We start from the raw sequence: 14,721 nt of genomic DNA, 5'->3' as shown, positions 1-14,721 counted from the left end.
GTATGGGATTTCAACTCACTGATATTACTATGAACATGCACTTCAGAGTTTATTTGTATTTTATATGTAATGCATACAAACATATGATATGAAATTAAACTTTTCCACATTATTGCTTTAAGAGATTCCATTTTTTTCCAATCTGAAATGACATAATTAGAAGAGTTGTCATGTCTACTCTCTCTCATGAATTTCCTAAAATAAAATAGTGTAATTCAATAAATAAATAAAATGAAAAGTATTGTATCTTTTTGCTCATTTCAAAAATGGATGAGAGGTGGCATTTGCCATAGTCATCGTATACAATTAGATTATAAACAATTTTGACTATTTTTCCAGACTTTTAATACATATTGATAATTATTAAGTCATTAATAAAACAAAAGGCACTTTATCCATATATATGTATAATTTTAAAACTACTCTGCTTTAATATTTTCTTCTTGAACATATCTTTGCTGTCCTAAAATTTTAAGGGTAATAGGAAAAACGGTCTGGAATAATGAATATTTATCATTCCATCTGTTAGGTTGGTTTCTCCAAGAAACAGTTCTGTAAGGCAGTATTTTGTCTGGTATTTTTTGTTTGTTTTTGTTTTTTTTACTTTGCTTTTTGGCCCACACCAGACCATGCTTAGGGCTTACACCTGGCTCTCCCTTTAGGTCTTACTATTATAGAGTGCAGAGGACCATATGGGATGCTGGGGATCAAACCTAGGTTTTCTATGTGCAAGGCAAACCATCTACCTATTTTACTATAACCCGAAGAGAGGCATTTTATTATGTCGGATGTTTATTGGGATTCTCCTGTGGTCAAAGCCCATAGCAGAGGGAGACTGGTCACAGGAAATGTCAGGTATTGCAGCTCTGCTGTCAGCTGCCTGAAGTACACATTGGAGCCAAAACACCTTGATGGAGTGGTCCTTTGTGAGCTGAACTGAAATAGCATACTTATCCCTGAGACAAATAGATGGTCACTTGGTGTGCGCATCTCACAGCCTTTTAAAGCCAAGATGGTCTTAGATGCTGAAGACCCTTCCTCAGGTGGGGATGAGGCGCTGGGTCCATCACACAGGCCTCCTTTCGTTCCCCAGACAGTGAAACGGATAGAATGGGGGGAGGGGACTTGAGTTTGTTCGGGGGGGATATTTGTTTGGGGGCCACACCTGCAGTGCTCAGGGCTTACTCCTGACTCTGTGCTCAGGGTTCACTCCTGGCAGGGCTCGGAAACTACAATGTGGTACAGGGGATCTAACCCAGATCAGCCATATGCAAGGCAAGTTCCGTACCTGCTGTGCTGTCTCTCTGGCTTCTAAACTTTCAGATTTTCGTTGCATTTTGTTTTCTATTTTGCTTTTACTTGTATACGTATGTGATTTTTGTTGTTAATGGTGCATTTAAGTTAGTTGTTCAATCAGTTGTTTCCTATCTACTCAACTCAGTTTGTCTTTGTTTTGTTGTTTAACACCGTGCTTTACAAAGTTATTCAGAGTTGTGTTTCTGAAACCAATCTCACCATTATTGTCAGTTTCCCTCCACCAGTACCGTCAGTTTCTATCTCTTAGCCTACCTCCTTTATAGTCACATTTTTAAGTTTGCTTGTTGTAGTTTGTGTCTTGTATGCTCAGTAATGTTGGCTCTGTGGTTTAGGTATATAGGCATCTACCCTATCTCTACACCACCAGTGTGCCCAAGGCTGCTGACCTCTGCCTTTAATTTCCCTCCACTTCTTCATATTTCACTTCTTCATTTCTTTACTTCCCTGTCTTTGTCCTTCCTATATTCTCGGGTCAAGGGTAATTTAGGTATCCCCTTTTTAATACCTTGAATTCTCTTGTCCTGTTGTTCTTTATACCAGAGATGAATGAGATCATCTTGCATTTGAACTTCTTATTTAATATGTCATCCAGCTAAATCCAGGATGCAGCGAAGTGCAGGATTTCATCCTTCTTACTGCTGCAGAGTATATCATTGTCTATATATACATCACATCTTCATTATAAACTCATCTTTCATTAACACCTGAGTTGATTCCATAACCTAGCTATCATGCTATGTGCAGCAGCAAATAATGATATGCATGTGTTTATCAGCTCATTTTTTTCCCAGAAAATTCTTGAAGTGTTGACTCTTTTTCCATACTTTGTTAGGAGATCTCTCAATGGATGTTCACACACATTGCTGTTGTTCGTGACTTGGTGGATACACAATATAAGGAGTATCAGGAGGTAAGATCTCAAAAATCGGAATGGTGTGTTCTGAATTCTATAAGTGGGAAAGAAACTCTATCTTCCTGTCTGTTGTTTTCCTACCTGTGAGCAATAGATAGCACATCAGGTAAGAGATTTGCCTTGTACCTGACCGACCCTGGTTTGATCCCCAGGATCCCATATGGTCCCCTGAGCCTACCAGGAGTAATTTTTGAGCTCAGAGACAGGAGTAAACACCTAAGTGCCACCAGGTGTGGCCCAACCCCCTTAAAAATAAATAGCTAAACTGCATCATCAGATGATGATATCCCTTCCAGCAGCCATTTATCCATCAGATTTAATTTCGAAAAAATTAATGAAAAACACTGCATTTGAAATGCAGTCAATGAAAAATCAAGTCAGCAGAGTTCTTCTGACATCCCATTCTGAAATAATGGGCATTATTGTCCCCTAAAATTGTTCTTTGTTTAAAGGTACCTCATCATTATGTTAAATCAGTAAACACGTCTAAGCAAATTCATAATTGCACAGCAACTTGTCTTAAACGTGTTCCAAAGCAGTTGTTTTAGGTCTGTTGAGGATTTCTGAATAAAAATGATAATATTTTATAAGCACAATTTCTTTCATTGTTACATAATAAATGGCCTGCCTTCTACTAGTAACATGTAAGTTCTACTATGATGCCACAAATTCTTTGATTTATGTTGTCAACTTGAAGCATATGAATCATTGGACTTGTTACTTCAAATCATCTACCATTGAAATGTTATACATCTTGGCATTTGTCATAAAATGTTATATTGTGTCATAAATTCTATTTAAGTGGAATTACTTGGATCTATCCTATAACCAACTAAAAATAATCTTCCTTTTCTGTCTTCCTTCCTTCCTTCCTTCTTCCTTCCTTCCTTCCTTCCTTCCTTCCTTCCTTCCTTCCTTCCTTCCTTCCTTCCTTCCTTCCTTCCTTCCTTCCTTCCTTCCTTGTTCTGTCTTCTTTCCGTCCTTGTTTTTTCTTTCTTTCCTTTTTTCTTCTTTATTTCTCTTGCTTTCTTTTTTTTTTCTATTTTTTCTTTTTCCTCAAGTTTCTCATAGACCTGCATAATTATATTTCTTACCTACAATCTGTAAAAAAAAAATGCTACCATCTAGTATGTTGGCAGTACCCTTAATTTCCTCTCCAAGTTGTTTTTCTAATTTTAAGTTTGGGAGCAGAAATAAGATTTATCCTTGTTTGTTTATCAGCATGACTATTTATTAACTTATACTGCACTAACCATCTGAAGACATTTCTCTGAGCTAGATTCTGTCTTCACTGTGCCAGGGTGTGTGAAACAGTTTTTTTTTTTATTTTATTGAAACCACTATGATTTTCAAAGTCCTTTATAGTTGTGTTTTAAATATACAACGAATCAGGACCAATCTCACTACCAGCGTTGACTTCCCGCCACCAATGTTCCCCACACCTTCCCTGCCCCATAACCTGCCAGCATAATAGGCCCATTTTAAGTTAAGATTGTTGAAGTTTGGGTCTCTTGATTCATTAAGCTAATTTTTGATAAAGTAGCAAAAAAATAAGAAGTTGACCCAGGAAACAGTTTTTTTGTTCTCTGTGTACACTCTACCTTGTACATGTCATTTCATTTCCCTAGTGCTAAAATAATCCCTTGGCAAGTAACAGGGACTCCTTCCTCTCCCCAAATCACTAGTGCAGTTTGCCCATAAATAAATATAACTGTGCTTTGTAAATGCTATCTGAAAAGAGGGATTAGTTTCGTGTCCAAGCTTTAGCTTGGTTTTAAGATACTTGAAAATTTCTGTCACGCCTGCTTCTGCTCAAGACTCACCTCGACTTCCTACCCTAGCGTCAGCAGAACGCCCTGAAGTATGTGACAGAAGAGTGGTGCCAGATCGAGTACGAGTTGCTGCGGGAGCGTGGGCTCTGGGGACCCCCCATTGGCTCCCATCTAGACAAATGGATGTTGGAGATGACAGAAGGTCCCTGCAGAATGAGGAAGAAAATGGTGCGCAATGACATGTTTTATAATCACTACCCTTACGTACCAGAAACAGAACAAGAGACAAATGTGGCGGTGAGTATGCAGGAATAAATATTTGTCTTAGCTCTTTTAGTTTTCTCTGCTTCTTTGTCAGCATTCTTCCGTATGAGGTCAATTCCCAAAAAGATCAAATTGAGGAAATTGGATAAACTTCTCTAACTTGATGCCATCACTTTAACAGAGACATGGGGTTTGATTTAGATCGCCAGCTCCAGACAGAGCCAGGCTCTGCCATTTCAAAATCTGGTTGAATTAATACAAGTCTTCAGTCCTCTATTGGTTACTGTTGACTTTTATCTAATCGGGAGAAAATAAGAATTCCACCTGAAAAGCTGTTAGGAAGATGAAATTATTAACTTGTATATAATTTGGGTTGGCACAAAATAAAGTGCTGTTTGAATGTGAAGTTAATTTGGTCTATATTTTCACTTAGCGGTTGTCGTTAAAGAAAGGCAGAGAGTACTAGAGAATAATTAATTGGATTGTCTTCATATTTAGATCTAAGGCACAGACTCCCCAGGATTAAAATAACATGAGTCTTTAATTCTTTTCAATTCAGTTAAGTTACCCATTCCAGAATCTTTATTGAACTTTTTGCACCAAATCAGAAAAATGTGGCCTAAGTGATAAGGAGCCTGAAAACATCTTTATATTTTCAAACAAAGTCAGTAGAAAATTAAATAGACAAAATGCAAGCTTTTAACATCCATTGACTATAATTCTAAACATTCAAATAAACATTACTACATACTAATTTAGTTCTTAAGTGTTTGGCTATTATCTTTTGTCTCCACAATGAGGAGAGCTGTCCTCCTCAGAATTCACTCTATGATAGAATCACAGCTTTGTGGATTAAAAGGGGGGGGGGGGAGGTCTCACCATCCTGCTTCTTATTTCCATTCATTTCCGTTTCATCCTCAGTTAATAAAATAGCTACCAAGATTTTACCTTACTTATTTGTTTGTTAACTTGTGTTCAAATGCAGTGTATATTTTACATTTATTCCCCAGTTTAGTTCAGATTTACACATTTTATGGATTTTGGAGCCATATGTGGATGGTGAAAAATATACTGGCTAGGGCTACACTAGAATCCCTGAATTTTATGATAGTGTTTTATGATTTTTTTGGTATATATTGTATGTATATACATATTATTTTTTCCTTTTTTTTTTTTTTGTTTTTGTTTTTTTTGTTTTTTTTTGGATCCAGCAATGCTCAGGGTTTAACTAAGACTCTGTACTCAGAATTACTCTTCCCTGGTTCCGGGGACCATATGGGATGCCAGGATTGAACCCAGGTCAGCTATATGCAAGTCAAATGCCCTATTCACTATATTATCACTCCTATACTCCTTTTACATAAGCATAAAATTCTCATGCCTTTAATGTTGCTCAGGTCTTTAATATAATACATTTTTAAAGGGTAGTCTAACAAAGCATATTATATGATTATGTCCTTTCTAAGAATCTGGCCACACAATGCTCAGCTGTCCCTGGACAGACATAGTGACAAAGAAAAACACAAAAGGATATATTTCACATTGGATTCTGCTCTGAAAATAAGAGTCTGGTGTAACTCCTATATCCAGTTAGAAACTCATATGCTAGGGGCTGGAGAGATAGCACAGTGGTAGGGCGTTTGCCTTGCTTGTAGAAGGACGGTGGTTCAAATCCCGGCATCCATATGATCCCCCGAGCCTGCAGAGGGCGATTTCTGAGCATAGAGCCAGGAGTAGACCCTGAGCGCTGCCGGGTGTGACACAAAAACCAAAACAAACAAATAACAACAAAAACAAAAAGAAACTCATATCCTTCAAAGACTCACCCAATAAAGATGATTTTGGATTTGTTTTTGGATGTTTGCTAATAAGCTTTGAGAGGTCATAAAGCACAGTCACCAAGCCAGCAAAAAAGTTTTGTTGCAGTTTAGTCATAACTTTATTTCAGAACTTTCTTGGTTTAAGTGCACATTTTTTTTCTTTTACATTTTATTCTTGCAACAGTTGAAGAGCATAATATTAAGAGGAGTCTTGGATCATGTGTCTTCTAATGATCAGTTCAGATCATGTAATAACAAGCAGCTTAGATTGTTTAAATACTGCTTTAGTTTCTCTGTGGTAGAGCCTCAGCTCTGTTTATCTTGCACTTATTGATTCTCACTCTGACCTGATGTTGTATGCAATATAGATATTAGACATACAATTATATAATTATTTGATATTTCCAAGATAGATTCCTAAAGTCTACTTTTCTCAAAGCTATTCAAGTCTGTTGAAAAAGCCATACTTGGGGGCCATAGAGATAGCATGGAGGTAGGGCATTTGCCTTGCATGCAGAAGGACAGTGGTTCGAATCGCGGCATCCCATATGGTCCCCCGAGCCAGACAGGACCAATTTCTGAGTGTAGAATCAGGAGTCATCCCTGATTGCTGCTAGTGTGACCCCCCCCCCAAAAAAAAGAAAAATGAAAAGACCATACTTGTAATAGTTATGATTTAAAGCCCTATAATTTTGAATAAATACCAGCACAACAGAAAACAGTATATTAATTCTTCCATATTTTTCTAGGTTTTCACTAATGCCTACTTTTAGCAGAGCAAATAAGTAATATTTTTCTAATCTTTCATGCTTTCTTACAAATAAATGAGAATTCAAGATGATAACCATTTGAAAATATTTCTTACTGACACCACACTCATTTAAAGTGAATCAAGAACACTACAGTGTAAGATAAGTATGCTCTCAAATATCTTACTGAGACACTACTTTTTATTTAACTGGGCATTGTTCTTGGAGTCACATATGGCCACAATACTTTTTATATTATTCCTACTGCATAATAGCATTATTTGTTTTACAAAAGTCTAATTTAGCCCATGTGGAGCTAATCTATTCAGAATTCACATTTGCAGTCTGAATTTCACTCGCATTTTACCGGAAACAAAAAAGTTCTCCAGCCTATGAAATCTAAACAGAAAGTCTGAGAAATAAATATTCACCATATGGGAAATATTTTGTAACAGATGGGCTACATATTGGAATATAGAAGGCAGTCAACAAACATTGGAGATAATCTTACCAAAAAAAAAAAAAAACAGCAGGTAGGAAGAGCTGGTTTAAGAATATACATGCAGGATGCTTAGTTCATGCACAAGCCAAAGTTAATCTGCTCTGATTAAAACTTCTGAATGGTTATTTTGCTTTTGTTTGTTTCAAATCCTTGGTAAATTGGAAATGCCATCAAATGGTTGCTTTTATTTTATGGAATTTGCAATCTGGCAATATTGACAGTAAAGGAAATTACAAAAAGTAGAGGCAGCTGCTCTCTCACTGACTCCTATAACGACATCAAAAAAGGAAGTGTAAGTCTTCATAGAGGCTCAGTTCAGTAGGAGCAGCTTACTCACAGTTTCCTTTGTCTCATGGCAGCCTTGTAGTACAGTTTATATGATCCTAACTTCATCTATGAGGAATAGGAACTGAGAACACAAAAGGAACCATCCTGGTGAGCAGTGGCTCCATCATTTCTCAGGAACTGAATCAGAGTTCAAAAAGAAAAGATGACAATGTTGGTCAGTTTTGTGGCATTATCTCTGGAATGTAAATTCCTTCTAGACACAAACTAAGAAGTGGGTTTTTCCCCTTCAAATGGTGCTCCAGTAATTAGAATTCACAAATATCGAATAAACCCTTTACTTATGTTCCTAAGTTATATATGTTATCCTTTGCATCCAGGTCAGCATTTTATAGAATTTTCCTGCTGCTGTAATTTCCCCTAACTCCCTCCAGAAGAGGTTATAGCCAGATTTTGTGAGGCATAAGGTCGTTTGTAAACCTTAGATGGAGAAAGACTCTGAGAAATAGTACAGAATTATGAAAATAAAACTACTCAGGCTCCTTTTTCAGGTATTTGCAAGACCATGGGCAGAGAAGGCCACTGAGCTTTAATCTGCAGTGACTCAATCAGTACCTGAAAGAATTAGATACTGTTAGAATTAGGTATTATTAGATACTGTCTCCCAGAGTTTGAGATTAACCAGCCATCTCTTCCCTGTGAGGCCCTGTCTTGCATTGTCCTTCACACAGTTTTATTTATAAATATAGTCTATGCTTTCTGTCAGGTATCAGGTATGTAATGTCCTAGAACTTTTTATTAAGTTTTTGGGACATAAAACAGACTTTTCCAGAGCAAGGGCAAATGATTGCTATTTTGCCATATTTAATAAGGAAGAAAAAGGCTGGAGAGATAGCGTAGCGGCAGCGTGTTTGCCTTAGACGCTGGAGGATGGTAGTTCGAATCCTGGCATCCCATATGGTCCGCCGAGCCTGCCAGGAGCGATTTCTGAGTGGAAAGCCAGGAGTAACCCCTGAGCACTGCTGAGTGTGACCCAAAAAAATCCAAAAAAAAAAGGGAATAAAAATGTTGCTAATTCTGTTCTTTATGTCAGCTATATTCTTATTGTGTGATTACTTTAGTCCTTAAATTTTTATTTCTTAAACTTCGATTTATTTGTTATATGCAGCATAAAAAGTTTAAATATAATTATACAGTTAGATACAGTGTAATATCTAATAGCATAAATATATATCAGTTTATAAGTTTAGACTGATATAAATAGGTTGGTTGCCTATTATCTTTTGAACTTTCTCTTTTTTTGGTTTTTGGGCCACATCCAGTGATGCTCAGAAATCACTCCTGGCAGGCTTGGGGGACCAAATGGGATGCTGGGGATCGAACCTGGGTCAGCAGCATGCAAGACAAATATCCTACCCGCTGTGCCTGAATTTTATTTCTATTTTTATTGATAATTTAATAAATTGATCATTTGATAGCATCTCCACATAAAGTTGATAATTTGATCATCCATATTAATCGATATGTTCAATAAATTAATAGTCTAATAAATATATTAATTTTTAAAATATTTTAATTTAATATATATGTTAATATTTGTACAGAATGTGTCTTAGTGTTTCACTGGCCATACTTAAGAATCTTGAAAATTTGCTAAGTGCAATTATTTTAATAAGGACCACAGTTTATAATAATAGTAGTATCCAGAGAAAAATTAGGTACAGGGGCCAGACTCTAAAAGTGCATGGGGCACTTTTCTTGCATACATCTTAGCCTGGGTTTAATCTCTGACATACCATGTGGTCCTCCAAACCAACCAGGAGCAATCCCTGAGCACTAACAGGTGTAACCTTAAAGAGAAATAAATGAAAAAATTAGGTACTTGTAAGAATTTTTTTTTACATGAAAATGATTATCTCTTCTGCATTATGAAATTTTTAGTGTAACAAAGATAGATATACTAATTTGCACTGTAATTCTGTTTCTGTGTGACTTTGGGATATTAAAAAATATAGAGTATTCTTTTAAGCAGTTGTCTCCTAACTCTTAAGTTTTAAGGAAGAAACATAATATTTCAAAAATTCCTATTTAAATTTTAGATTTACGCATGTCAGAGAGCTAGTACAGCAGGGCAGGGAGACCACTGCCTTGCATGCTGCTGACCAAGATGTAATCCCCAATACTCTGTATCGTTCCCTGAGTCTCATCAGGAGTAAGCAACCACAATCCAGTTTTAATTCTGTAGTCCCCTTCTACGGAAAAGTAATCTCATACTAATTTACTATTCTTTGCAAATATTATTGGTTAAAGTCCTCACTATTGATCTATAAGTTTTCTACTTAGGGTAAATGACCTTCTAGAAACTTCACTTTCTACTTTAAGGTAATTTCTTAGGACAATTTCCACTTGTATCAAAGTAAAGATTCTAATTTTTAAATTCTGCCTTTGATTTTTTTTCACATAAAATATAGTAATAGTTTAGTTACACATCTTTTAAACGAGAGGCATAATACCAAAATTAATTGCTCTTTATGGATCCTTACATAGAATTCTATACCTTTTTTTTTTTTTTTTTGGTTTTTCGGGTCATACCTGTTTGATGCTCAGGGATTATTCCTGGCTACACGCTCAGAAATTGCCCCTGGCTTGGGGGGACCATGTGGGATGCCGGGGGATCGAACCATGGTCCTTCCTTGGCTAACGCTTGCAAGGCAGACACCTTACCTCTAGCGCCACCTCACAGGTCCCAGAATTCTATACCTTAAGTAAATAAAGCACTATACCTTAAATTTTAAGTAAATCTATCTTTTTTTTAAGTAAATCTATCTTAACCTAGCTCTAGTGCAGGGAAATGCACCTGTCAGACAGAAATGCTCTTGTCTGACCAGATTCACTTTTCAGTCAGGGAGATATCCGGAATGTCAAGTGTGAATGTTAAGTATGAAGGTTAATAGATTCATTTTACTATGTTGGCTTATCACTTGTTCTTTTTTTTAAATACGAATTTAAGAAAAAACTGCAACGCTAATCTCCTCTCTCCCTAAATAAGTCCATGTGGATATGCATAGACTTCAATATTGATAATTTCTGTTGATGTGAATTTCACATATACTTAACCATGCAAACTTTAAAACATGATGAAACTTTGATGAGTTTCAAGTAGTCTAGAATAAATTCAGCTAACCCTTGCCCTAAATAAAATGCATATTTATTTTAAAGCCCATACTTCAATTTTGGGGGTTGTTTTGTGTGGGGTTTTCTGTTGTTTGGTTTGGTTTGGTTTGGGGGCCACACCCAGCAGTGCTCAGGAGTTACTTCCGGCATCTGCGCTCAGAAATTACTCCTGGCAGGCACAGGAGACCATATGGGATGCCAGGATTTGAACCTGCATTCGTCTGGGTCATCCACACGCAAGGCAAACGCCCTACCGCTCTGCTACTCTACAGCCCCCATCCTTCATTGTAAATTTTAAGGAGGAAAGTTGACCAAAACTAAGAACTATTTTAAATATGCCCGCAAGTTTAGTGTTTATTTTATATAGGGATGGAAGCATTGATGGGTGTGTTTTGCCTGTTGATGATTATTGTAGGGAAAGATACTAGAGGGTTTAATCACAATCATCAGAAGAACATAAAGTTGGAATCGTTGTTTGTAGCTCACTGTGAATTTACTGCTTCTGCTACACATTGTAGTGCAACAGATCAGTGATTTAGGACCACAGTTTTGTTCTGTGTGCAAAATTTAAAGCAACTTTCTGTTTCTTTAAAAGGTACTCTGTTTTAGAATGTATCTTCAGCTTCAAACTTTCGTGGGTAGAAGTTGTGAAGGTAGCAACGGAAATAGGTCATTTTCCCCTAAAGAACATAGAGATTTTGCAGTGCAGGTACCCTGTAATTAGTTTAAACAATCTGCATTGATCAGAGGGTCAATGCAGTGAAAAGTAGCTGTTATTGGTTTTCATACCCAGTTAACAGTTTTCCTCACTTGAATTGTAGCGTGCACTGAATTTTTGTCTATGAGTAAGTTTGTTCTGTGACCTTGAGAATTCTAGTATTTTGAAGCTTTACTTTAAGACCAATTTTGATCATTGAGAAAATAATCTTAAAAGATGAAACCACAGGATATCATGTTGATTTTTCTTTCTCCATGTTTCATATAATTCTCAAGAAAGTTTTGTTTTTGTCTTGTTGTATGTTTGAGGATTTTTTTGTTTGTTTGTTTTTGATGTGTCTATAATTGATACCCTGTTTTCAGTCTGAGATCCCAAGTAAACAGCCTGAGATACCTGATGATACCATTCCTCAAAAGGTAAAACACAAATTATCTCAAAGAATGCCAAATCCTTGCAGTTTTGTTTTGCTTCTAGTGCATGGTAGACTAGACTAACTTTAAAATAATTGACTTTTAGTGTTCTCTTTCTGTATATTCCTTAGAGTTTCAAAGTTGGTTGGCTCGTGCTGAGAGACATTCGACCTTTTCTTGGGTTTGTTCTAATGAGCTTTCTACAGTTGCGATACTAATCACTAACAGCACAGTTTCCTGTTTTCATAAAACTTGCTTTATACATCGACTAACCAGTTCTGATGCACGTTAGTAATGGGCATCCTGACACCTTTAGGCACACATTAAATACTTCAAGAGTCTGAACTCTACAGTTTTGACAATGCAAGGGAGTCCTTTTTCAATTTTATTTTTTCTACTTAAAGAAATATGTAATCACTTTTGGTAGGCCACATCTATTGGTGGCTTACTCTAACTGCTCAAGAGTCACTCCTGGTGGGTTTAAGGACCATATAGGGTGCCTGGGAGAAAGCTGGGTCAGTCACGTGTAAGGCAGATGTCCTACTCTCTATACTTTCTCTCCAGCCCCTATAAGAACTTTTAAAAAATACAATTTCACTTAGTTTTATTTTTTAAAATACCAATAACTTCTTTTCCTTGTGGGAAAGGGGTATGTGGTCCTCCCTGGCAGTATCCCATCCTTGGCTCTTGGTGGATGGAATGCTGGCCCCACTGTGGACACTTTGATACTTAAACTCCCTTAAGCAATGCTCCTGAGACTCACCAAATGGGGAAACAGACAATACCAGAAATTAAACTTAGACCTTGTGCATGCAGAAGATTTGAGTTGCTGCTCCTTTGAGCTCCCTCTCCAGCCCCTGAAATTGGTTGATTTTTTTTTCAGAAAGATTAAGTGCATAACGTAGTTTAAAATGCAGTTCTTTTGCACACCCAACTTTAAAATAATTTGGGGAAAATGCTGTAGTTCCATTCTCAAAAATAGGAAATAATAACCTAGTCACCATTGCCCCACACCTATTAACTGTCATGCCCATCACTAACTATGCTTTCACGTTTTAAAACATGAACAACTTGTAACTAAATGTAATTCATATTTTCCATAGGATGTTTTAGTACAGAGCTAAGTGCTTTGTTTCATTTTAAAAGTAATGCTATATTCATAGTAGTTTGTTCATTTGATTGGTTCACAATTATTATTTTGTATAATTGTAACGTCATGTAATAAATTTAATTTCTGTTTCCTGCATATCATCCTTTAGTTTGCTTATAGCTCTCTGTATTCCTCAACCTTGTACCTGAGATAAGAGAAAAAAATGTGGCTTCAGTTTGGCATCTTTTTATCTCAAAATAGGTTCGGCATTTTTACTGAACTCTTCCAACCCATTGGACATTTGTTGTTTCTGCTTAAATTGAAAATCATTTTTTTTAAAAAATCTTGCTTAAAATAAGACTTATTGTAAATAATACATACCTTCACAAGTCTGAAACTGTAGACGTATGCAGTATATTTCATTATTACTATTTATAGAAAAAATATACTATTTAAAAGGAAACATACAATTTTAGGTTAATGTTTATTCTTAATTATTAATTCAAAGTTTGTTTCTGACATATATTATTAGCTTTTTCTCTTTTTATATTTTGTAGAAATTTTATATATTATTTTGTTTTAGGACTTTTCTTCTGGGGGGTGGCACATCCAACAATGCTTAGGAGTTATTCCCGGTACTATACTCAGATGGTGCTCAGGGAACATATGGAATTCTGTGAATTGAACCTGGGTTGGCAACATGCAAGGCAAGTGCCTTGCCTGCTGTAAAATCTATTCAACCACTATTTTAGGATTTTAAGAAAAATTTATTAGGCCATCTTGTGAAATATCTTTGGGAATAAATAAGAATTATTCTGAAAAAATGTTTTTGTATGACATGACAAAAGGAATTCAGTCATTTCTAATATTCTAAAGAAATTTCTTCTTCCAAATGGGCTTCCTGTATAATTGATATAGTCACTGATATAGTGGGATCAGGATCTTATTCTTTCACACAACAAAAAATAAGGATGCTTTAGGAAATCTGTAGGGAGTCCAGTAAATGCTGTCTGATATGAACCTAGCTCAGTGGTCGGCAAGCTGCGGCTCGCGAGCCACATGCGGCTCTTTACACTTTTTAATGCTGCTCTTCTGTGTACCGGGCGGCAGCTCCAGGAATCAGGACTCTGCTCCTAGCCTCTGTCAGTGCGTGCCTTGTGTGGCTCTCAAAATAAACTTCAATTGTGATTTTGGCGAGATTTGGCTCAGTTGGAAAAAAAGGTTGCCCACCACTGACTGATTTCTAATTGAGGAAGTTCTAAAGATTTGAGCCATTCCAGGAAATATGGAAGTTATACTACTGCTTCTAGACGCATGAAGAATGTTCACACCAATGCCTTTTTCACCTGTGAAGATGGCTTTCTAGCTTGATCCACTTTGTGGTGAAATCAACTTCCTGGCTTCTCTAGCCCTGTCGAACATGATGCTCCCATGAGGGTCACGGGTGATATGTTTTGTTAGTAGAGGAGGAGATTTTCTGATACATCAGTAAGACCATAGTATAGTGAAGCAAAAATGTTGTCTGACAGATTATGGTTATTTGATTTGCTGGGAATGTGGCTGAGTGGTCTTCGAGTGCATGCATCATATAGCTGGGACCCAAATTGGATTCCCAGTAACACAAAAGGAAATGATGCCTTATTTCCATTCTGAGAAAAATGAAACTGATAATACAGTTATCTTATATGTGACTTTCAAGAAGTTAGT

The 14,721-nt window shown here is 36.6% G+C and overlaps 1 protein-coding gene across 1 annotated transcript in view; it reads left to right on the top strand.

The window, feature by feature from the left end:
• WDFY3 (WD repeat and FYVE domain containing 3) overlaps nt 1–14,721 on the top strand; it is a 301,877-nt gene that overhangs the window by 214,336 nt on the left and 72,820 nt on the right. Inside the window, exons 42-44 of the mRNA XM_049790238.1 lie at nt 2,150–2,227; nt 4,072–4,299; nt 11,877–11,930. Of these exons, the coding sequence (XP_049646195.1) occupies nt 2,150–2,227; nt 4,072–4,299; nt 11,877–11,930 (360 nt within the window). The remainder of the gene's footprint in view (nt 1–2,149; nt 2,228–4,071; nt 4,300–11,876; nt 11,931–14,721) is intronic.

The sequence above is a fragment of the Suncus etruscus genome, chromosome 16, assembly GCF_024139225.1.
Source record: "Suncus etruscus isolate mSunEtr1 chromosome 16, mSunEtr1.pri.cur, whole genome shotgun sequence".
Taxonomy (NCBI): Eukaryota; Metazoa; Chordata; class Mammalia; order Eulipotyphla; family Soricidae; genus Suncus; species Suncus etruscus.
This window is presented reverse-complemented; position numbering and strand designations above follow the sequence as displayed.